This window comes from Numida meleagris, chromosome 9, assembly GCF_002078875.1.
Source record: "Numida meleagris isolate 19003 breed g44 Domestic line chromosome 9, NumMel1.0, whole genome shotgun sequence".
NCBI lineage: Eukaryota > Metazoa > Chordata > Aves > Galliformes > Numididae > Numida > Numida meleagris.
The window spans coordinates 11189460-11199163 of NC_034417.1; the positions used below are offsets into that span (position 1 = coordinate 11189460).

A 9704-nucleotide genomic window follows, 5' to 3' on the forward strand; every position below is an offset into this window, starting at 1 on the left:
TTTCTTTTTTCTTTTTTTTCTTTTTTCTTTTTTTTCTTTTTTCTTTTTTTTCTTTTTTCTTTTTTTTTCGGCGTGCATGACCATGTAATAAAGCTCTCACTAGCATACACTTTAACTCTTCCTTGGGGGAGGGCTGTTATAAATCATGGAATGTGTAGTAGAACCATATGATTTTGTAGGGTTGCTTTGTGACAGGTGAGCTGTTCCATTATGTCACATGTGACACATTTATGTATGCTTTTACTTGTATCCTTGGAGTATTATTAGAGTAATGTGTCAGAGCCTCATGTAGAATTAGGATAAGTTAACATAACTGTTGCACTGAATTACCTTCGATGAAAATCTAGCCCTGTATGCTCCTTTGCAGTGTTTCCTTTTTTAAAAGCAAACCAAGGAAAAATAATACTGGAAATTAACTCTATGGAACTGCATTGTTTGGAGGGATTTGAAGGGGAGAGTGGTAAAGGGAGAAAGAAAAATCTGCTTTAATTTATCTCCATTATTACAATTTAACTTTGCTTCTGCATTAGGTTATCAGCTTAATTCTGCTGAATGTGTGGATATTCGTCTGAAGCGTGTTGTTCCTGATCATTATTGTCATTACTATCCGGAAAATAAGAAACCAAAGCCCAAGCTAAAGGAATGCAACATGGATCCCTGTCCTTCTAGGTTTGTATTAGAAATATTAAAGTATGTGGTGTAGTCATTTACTAAGGAACAAGCAGTCATATTTAATTAATTTGGGTTCTTTTAATCTTTAAGGCTACTCAATCTTGGTTGATTACTGCATGCATTGAAGGCTGGCATCAGGCACCATTGTCAGTGGGTTTGTAGTATTTCTTAAGTGTTGTGCATTACATGATTTTGCTTTACACCGATATTACAAATGTCACTTAGCCCTTTCTTCAAGGGCTAATTCTATATTCTTTATTTTGCTGAGTGTTGTGGCACTGGTATGAGATTTTTGTGATGTTTTATGAGGAAAGATTGTTAACCTGTTTTTGGATTTTATCAATCCTGCTATTCAGAATTTCTCATTAAAAACAGGCAGTGGCTCTAATTCTCAGTCAAGTTTTGCATGTAGTTTATCTGGGTTTATTCATTTATCTACCAAAAAGTCTCATTCTTTTTTGTACTGCAGTGTTGACAATAATTGAAGTTTGGGGCGTCATTATTCTTTTGTGTGTGTGTGTGTGTGAATGTTTTTTGTTACTGTTTTTGTTATTAGTATTACTTCTACATTAAGAATAGAAAAAAATCATTAAACTAATTGTGGTACAGATACAGCAAGATATTATTGCCAAATTATAAAGGCTATGGTATACATAAATTGTATTGAATTGCACTACAGTACTTCAAACTTACTTTTGGATTGTCTGATGAGGTTTCCTGGCTGTGCTAAAAGAATCTTAAAATAACATCGCAGTATCAAGTCCCAGAACCTCGCAACAATATGCCAGCTGGACGAACTGGAGTTATATGGAAGAAAAAAAGGAAACACACTCAATGGTTTTCATTTCCTATAGCTCAACTGTCCATTTCCTTTCATTCCTGTTGAACATAATCGTTGATAGTGACCTCTAACAGTTATAGATGTGCGGGCTGTCAAGACTTTTTCCTGGAGAGCCGATCACTCTATGGAGTGGTAAGACTTCAGTAAAGCCTAATGGCAATGGATGCTAAATATTGCAAAGTTGAAATGGGAAAATAAGAGAACGAAAGGGTGTAATTCTTCTTCCTTTCAAATTTATCATATACAGACAGAAAAAGGGGACTACTACTAGATAGAATACTGTATTTCTTAGTATTGGAAGAAAGGCTTTATGCTGGCAGTTCAAGCAAACTGCTCTAGAAGGATCCTAAGCACCATGCAGACCTATCGGGAATTAATCCCGCAGTGCATTTATTTCACTGCCACTCATGTTCATGAGAGGTCTTCATTACAGATATAAGTATGCATTTCTTGTTAATAAAGTAGCACAGATAGGATCACTGAAAATATAGTTCTCTGCAGAAACATTCCTTCTTTCGTTCTTTTTTTTTTTTTTTTATGGAATTAAGTGGAAAAACTGTGTGGTGAATAGATCTCTCTCCCCCTCCAGAAAATTTAAGATTATATGAGTCATTGTTGGCTACAGAGGTAAGTAACATGCAGTGAATGTAAGATTCCCTTGTTTCACATTGGGAATTAATTACTTGAAGCATGATCGTGTATAAGTATGTATGTAGTTGGTGTTGAGCCCTGGATATGAGAAATAATGCTGCAATATTTATTCTGTTGACAGTGATGGATTTAAAGAAATCATGCCGTATGATCACTTCCAGCCACTTCCTCGGTACGTACAATCAGAACAGAGTATGTTTCAGTGTTATCCCAATTTTTACTGTAAATTCACTGTTTGAGTACTTAGATCATTGTTGTCTCATGATGCTTTTTGCTGTAAGTAGCAAGCTCATAAAAAAATCCTGTACTTCAATTTTGAAGCTTGCACTTTGAGCGATTAGCTTAGCAGTAAGAGGTTAATATGCTCTTCTTGAAAATATCAACTTGAAAGACTTGAGCAAAGAGTTGTTCCCCTCATCCTTCTTTTGCTGTACTGCCGAGAAGACCATCTCCTTTAAAATTCATGTACAGATTCTTTTACTGAAAAATTTTTAGTCTGAAGATGTATGCAGTGAATATATTCGCATATACAACTGGTCTCCCTATGTTATAGGACTCTTCAGTTCCCTTCACTTGAAAGACCTTATTCTTTACTATTTAGACCTACACTCCATTTAATGATACAAGGTTGACATGACAATTTAAAGATACTCTGTTGTCTGAATGTCTGCTGACTAAAATTAAGGCATGAGAGCGCAGATTAAAACCTTTTATTTATTCATTTTCTTTTTCTTCTTTTTTCATCTCCATCAATCATGGAATTGTAAGGCTTCTCTGAAATGTTTATATGTTTTATAAAGACGTTAGTACTAAAAAGCATTGAGGCAGACTTACTGTTAACGTAAAGAATTATAGTCAATGGACTTAGATGTGTATTTATCCCAATTGAAGCTTTGCTTTAGAATACAGTGAAATGAATAATGTATATTTTTCTAAATGACTGAAGATATGAAGTAATAAGAATGAAATCATAGACTTGCGTGGCTCAGTGGAACTACTCATTGCAGCTGGTATAAATGGTCAAAGTTTATTTCTGTAACAATTTACGCTTGCTGTGGATCAGCTCTCCTGTGATGTACTCTGGCTTTCATACACCGGTTGAGATCTTTTCATTTACATCTTTATCCTGTGAAGTTCTGTAATTGTTCTGTGTCTCTCTCCTTCCTTTTCTTCTGCCAATGCTTCTGTCAGTTCCTTTTTGTTCAGATCTCCTCTGAAAGTCAGTGCAATTTATTTTCATGAGTATTTCATCTTCTGAACCACTCAGCTGGAGACAAGCTGGAAGAGAAATTGAATCCCCTTTCTATGCTTTACTGTGCTCAGCATGTTTGCATGACACTGTGGTGAGATGGATTATGTCTGCGATAAAGCTGTGGGCAGGTTCTCTTATTTCAAATATCAAGAACTGCAGACAAAGGCCTGCCTCATTTCAACACCTCTCTGTGTACCATCAGAAGATGTCATGGTCTTTCTGTGCAATGCTCAGGAGTAAGAACTGTAAGATGGAAGCGGATGGCCATGCTTGGCTCAGAGTTGGTGCCGTCAGGATGGAAAGAGAAGAAATAGGACAGACTGATTCACTGTGTTCCTTCCACTGGGAAGATACATGACGAAACATATCAGAGGTGTAAAGGCACCTCTTCTTACTGAAATTTCTGAAATACTTGCATCAGTGAGGTGAATCTGGTCCAATGTGGATGTAAGTCTTGCTTCAATGTAGTGAGGTGTTTCTTCTCAGTGTTGTTGCCTGTAAAGTAATTGCCTTGTATTAGTCTATATCAGTTCTATGGGGCTTTTTCTGCCTTTTCTTTCTGCTTTCTTTTTTCTTACCTGTTCACATGCTAACCCAAAACTGTTCTTGCAAAGCAGGCAGAAAACCAGTGTGGTAGATATGCTTGAGTAAAGCTGTTCAGACTACTTTACCTTGACCAGCAATTGTACATCACACCTCCTACATAGCACAAGGGCCATCTGCAGGGCTGCTCTGCAGTCTGTGGCATTTACCACTACTTGCCCGTTCACACGAGGAAGTTGTGGGAAAGTCATGGTGCACACCACAAGATCTTGAAAGAGTTCTCCTGTGGCTAGAGTTGTAAATGCCCCACTGAAATATTTTTACAGATGGAGAATTCTTTTGAAATAAATAGAAAAATTTCCCAGGATGAAAATTTTCTTTTAAAGCTTTTGGAATGCCTCCATTTTTTTCAGACTTGTTGGACTGTTGAGAATCCCTTGACAGCTGTGGGTTCTGGAAAGTATCTCCTTGACTGCCTTTCCAAGACCCCCCCTTTCCCCAGTAGCCATGGACCTCACTCCATCTTGAAAATGCTTATGGGAGTATGGGATCTGGAGTGTGTTCGAAACTGATGAGATAAAGAAAAACAACTATAAAACTTTATGCTATAAACACTTGTGAGGCTAGTATTACATATAGCACAGTGAGCCTTACATATATAAATCCATGAGCTGCTAATTCATTGAACAGTTAATTGCTCTTTAGTTCCTGGCTTTTTCTTTTTTTCCCCTTCCCTGTCCTTTCCTTTTCTTCTTCTTTTTTTTTTTTTAAGAAAATGATTTAACACTGGACATTCATTTAAAGAAAAGTGTAGCTGTTGCTCTTCAAATGTATTTTACACTAGTGATATGATATCTATGCATACAGCCTTATTCTGAATGCTTTTGAGTATATACTCTGGTTAATGTTATGTGGCTTGCTCTCTGTTTTGTACTCATTCTTCTGTTGACCTTAGACGTGATTAATATGTTTTCATAGGATTGCTTAAAACAGAAAGTATCCTTGATTTACCTACTGTATCACAGAAAATGTGTAATAATTATTTAAATTTAACTTGGATTATAGTACTTTGTTCCATCTGCTGCGAGATTATGAATTCCTCTTTGATGGCTGTGTTACTCTTGATTAACTGATTTTGGTGGGGTATTGTAGTTCGTGTGTCCATTATTCATAATGGATGTGTTTTTTATTCATAATCCTCCATGAACCCCTGCAGTTGTCAGATGAATAATTTTTTAGCAAGACACTGATGAACCATAAAATTTGGTCAAAAACTCAACTATTTCCCAGAGTTTGGCTTTAATTTGAGTGGGTGGTGGAATGAAAGCTGGAAATAAGAGGCAAAGAGTGAGAAAAATACATAGGGCTGAGTGGATGCTATAGATAAATGCTGTGATAGAGGTTTGTAATCTGTAAGCATAGCAAGAGTGGAGCACTGAGATTTGTTTTTGTTGCAAAATAATTGCTTAAATATACATTTATGCTAAGACTGAAAAACAAAGGAAACAAAGCTTGTAACCTAAACACGTCCATGTAATTCTCACTTCAGATGGTACAGCAGTTTCCATCTTTACTGTAGTTAGGTGTAAAACCGTGAGTAAATTTTCATATTAAAGACATTTTTTCCCACCAGTTTGTATGTCATCTCTCTGCTGGAAGCTGCTAAACCGTAGCTCTGATAGTTGGCAGGGCTTTGTGAGTTTTCCTTAATCTCTGTGTCTCCTTGCTTCAGGAGAAATTGGGTAGGTTACCTGGAGTGGCTGAAATGGTTGAATAGCTGCCTTTTGCTTGAAGCAGGTTGAAAAGACTGAATACAAACTCATTCAATAGCATTTTAACGTAGGTAGAAAACTCTTGCAGAACTGCAGTAGTAACCAGCCAAATGGTATCTGTCACAACTTAATTTGTTCAGGGTCCTTAAGGATGAAGACAGTTTGAGCTGAAATAGCTGATTTTTCCCAAAACAAGCATTAGAGTTCCCCCAAAACTCTTTCATGAACAGATTTTTAAGAGTAGTCTGCACCAATGTGGGCAGTAGTGAGCAGCTGTGGGTAACAACGTCCTCAGTAGGCACAGTCTGTTCTGTCTTTGTCTTTGGACTTCATATAATGTATGCTTCATGTTCTCTGACAATTGTAAGAAAAATAAACTGTGAAAAATACTGTATTTAGGTGATGTAGACTATCTGCAGTAAAATAATTCCAGTAATCAAACTCAGTATATTTAGGAACTTTAACATAAATATGAGAATTAGATTCTCAGTTATGTTTGTGAATCTTACTTAAATTTGTTGTTCTATTTGTCTTTTTATTTTGCACATGAATTTAAGCCTTGAATAATGCAACATAACTCTGTAATTCAGTGTATTTATATTAAATGTATGGTAAAAATTAAGGAACAAAATATAAGTGGGTTTTAATTACATTAAGGTAAGTTTCAGTTTTTTTTATAGAGGTTAGTAGAATGAAAAATAGCCTTGTTTTTAATCTACTAGTCCTTTTTCCAGGTGGGAACATAACCCTTGGACTGCATGTTCAGTTTCCTGTGGAGGTGGTATTCAGAGGAGAAGTTTTGTGTGTGTAGAGGAGACCATACACGGAGAGATTCTGCAAGTGGAAGAATGGAAATGCATGTATGCCCCTAAGCCCAAAGTCATTCAAACCTGCAATCTGTTTGATTGTCCAAAATGGGTGGCAATGGAATGGTCTCAGGTAAGTTGAAAAGCAATTTAGACTATTATCCTTTCTTAAAAAAAAAATAGTATTTAATCTTGTGTTATCATGTATTTGTGAGTAAAGGCCAACAAGAAAAAAAAATGCAGGCAAAATCCATAGCATTTGATGGGATAATTTTGTTCTAATTTGCCTGGCCTGATAATAATTTTCAAAAAAAGCTAATGTGTCTATGTAGATAAAATAAACATTGAATTATTTATGCCTCTCGAATTCCTGCTTTACAAAGAGGAGAAATTAGAGAGGTCAGACCCCTTTGCAATCAGGTTGTTTGTTTCTGAGTTCTTGATAAATGTAATCTTTCATTCCATGTAATAGCTGAAGGCATGGCTGTCTAGGGTGATGTGTCTGTAGGGGTGATTTTCCAGCATTCTTACCTTTTGATATAGTAACAAGGACATCGAGCCAACTCATCTTGGCTGTAGTTATCTGATAGTCAGATAGCTCAACACTTCTATAATTTCGTAGTTCATCCAGATGATGTCAGTGACTTGTAGTGGAGAAACAGTTCTCACAGCTCATCTGACCCAGCTTAAACTGAAAATAACCGCTCTGAGAGTGTGTATTCTCAGTACACAAACCCCTCTGTTTTAGTCTACTGCCAATCAGATAAGCTTTACAGAACCCCAAAAAGTCACTTTCTTTCCAAAAATTAGCATTGTTTCAAGCATCAGCCTCCTCTTTATTCACCCAGAAATGCAAGGTCATAGTCACATCTCTGATATCTGATTAATTCTGGAAACACTTAAGTAAACATATCGTCAGTATTTCAAACTTGCTTTTTATCAGTATTTGTAAATATAATAAACGGGAGAATAAGGTGGTTACATTATCTCCTGCAGTGCACAGTGACATGTGGCCGAGGCTTACGTTACCGTGTAGTGCTGTGCATTGACCACCGTGGGCAGCATGTTGGTGGCTGTAATCCACAACTTAAACTACACATAAAAGAAGAGTGTATCGTGCCAATACCGTGTTACAAGCCAAGAGGTAAATGGAACTTCATCTGAGTCTGTTATTGTTTTACATTTTTGTTAAGAGAATTAAAAGCCCCTAGTAACCTCTTAGAAATGCCAGAAGCTGAAGTTTACTGGGACTTATTTTAGTCTTGACAGAAACAGATATTTTAATTATTGGTGCTAGAAGTGTCCTGCTGATGTTTGCTGATGATGTGGCCAGGCAGTCATAAGGTGAACATGCTAACTGTATCTATACACTCAGTCAGATTGGGAAAACCAGAATTAATGAGTTCAAGATGGTAAGGAAGAGTTGTTCAGTAACACTTGAAATGGGAATGATGCTTGCATGTATCAGCTGGGACGTTGTTCATCTGCATCTCGTTAAAATTATCAGTCTTCTCTGTGGACCTCTTCAGTTCATTAAGTTATAAACATTTTTTGTAAGTTTAAAATGTTTGTAACAATTATGTGAATTGACAAATATTCTCTAAAAGAGTTGATATGATGTAGAAAAGTAGATGTGAAGGTAAAAGGAAAAGCAAAGATGTGGAGGTTGGGAGGAAGTAGTATGTTTTGTCCTTGACTAATTTCTGTCCCTCTGTGCCCAGAAAATTTTGGTTGGTGCTACTCACATTCTTTTCAGCTTTTATTTCAAAGACTATGTTTCAGACATTCACTGTAAAGATTTATTCAGAAAGAGTGCAAATTATCTGCAGACAGCTTAATGTTTCTCTTTGGGATGTTTTCAGACTCTAGACTATTCTTCAAGCATGAAGAATTCAGGGTTAAACCATGAGGTGGAAACCAGCACTGAAAATTAAAGAGCTTTCTGAGATTTTAGTTTGGAGGCAGATATCCTCAGGTGTCTAATGTTGCCCCAGGAAAAAGCTTCACAGAAGTGTAGGATATGTAGACAGACAAAAAAAAAAAGCTAGAAGTTATTGTTGTTGTTGTTGTTTTTTAATTATTGTATTGAATTCTATATTTGGTAAAGCTAGCTAACTTGATGAGCAAAAATAATTCATCTCACTGTCTTCTAATGAAGACAGTCCATCTGGAGAACAACATATTTTTCCTTTGTTCTGGCTTATAAACTTTATGATTGGTTCAGCTGTAAACTTACATTATGGTGATAATCCATTACACTGAAAGATAAGCTACAGTGCAATAGAAAATGCCCCTGCTTGGGGAAGATATAGAGAAGAAATGAAAGATTAAATCGGAATTAAAATCAGATTGCTGGTAATCTCTCAGTAAAAAGCGGTGTAAGGATGGAAATATCCTAATAAATGATGTTTCATTATCCACTATATCTTTATTCTAAAACTTGAATAAATAGATTCATAGGCAGTGTAAAATGTGAAATAGTAAAGTGTATGATGGTAAAATCTACTTCTCACCTCGCTTTTGGAGGAATTGCCTAGTGTTGTTTATTTTTTCACTACCAGAAAAAAGTCCTGTGGAAGCAAAATTACCATGGTTTAAACAGGCACATGAAATGGAGGAGACCAGAGCAGTCTCAGAAGAGCCAACGTAAGTACATTGTCTTTAAGAGTGAAGAAATATTTCCAGCATGTTTTGCAGATGATCTGGAATGACTGTTGCTCTGCAGTTTGCTTTGACATTTGGCCCGCCTTAGAGATGAGTTGACTTATGAGCTGTTCCTAATTTTATTCTCCACAGCTTTGCTTCTAGAGCTCCTGTTTTGGATCAATTAGAGCTAAGCTACTCTACTGATAGTGTTCCTATATCACTCAAGAAATGTGAAGTGATATTAACTTCAACTAATTAAGACTAAATTAATGCGCTTAGACGCATTTCATCAAATGTATAGTAAATATTTTCAGTTTTATCCCAGTGTGCTGTTACCTGAAGAAGCTAATGGTTTTATCAGAAACTAGGAAGTTCTTTCTAGAGTTGCCAGAATTTTCTTGGGGGAGAGAGACCGGTGCGTAAAGGAAGAGAGAAAAACCTGCTGGTCTCTGAGCTGAGCAAAATCTGTGGGTGGGGATAAGTTGTGACGTTTTACGTACACGTGTGTGTGTGAAAGACAG

At 36.4% G+C, this 9704-nt stretch overlaps 1 protein-coding gene across 17 annotated transcripts in view; it reads left to right on the plus strand.

Annotated features, from left to right (window-relative positions):
• ADAMTSL3 (ADAMTS like 3) overlaps nt 1-9704 on the plus strand; it is a 215349-nt gene that overhangs the window by 151648 nt on the left and 53997 nt on the right. For all 17 annotated transcript variants that reach the window (XR_002441939.1, XM_021407714.1, XM_021407716.1 and 14 more), the window contains 5 exons: nt 531-669; nt 2286-2336; nt 6466-6670; nt 7534-7681; nt 9099-9183. Coding sequence is in view for 16 of the 17 variants with exons in the window: in XM_021407714.1 (XP_021263389.1) it covers nt 531-669; nt 2286-2336; nt 6466-6670; nt 7534-7681; nt 9099-9183 (628 nt within the window). In the remaining variant the exon portion in view is untranslated. The remainder of the gene's footprint in view (nt 1-530; nt 670-2285; nt 2337-6465; nt 6671-7533; nt 7682-9098; nt 9184-9704) is intronic.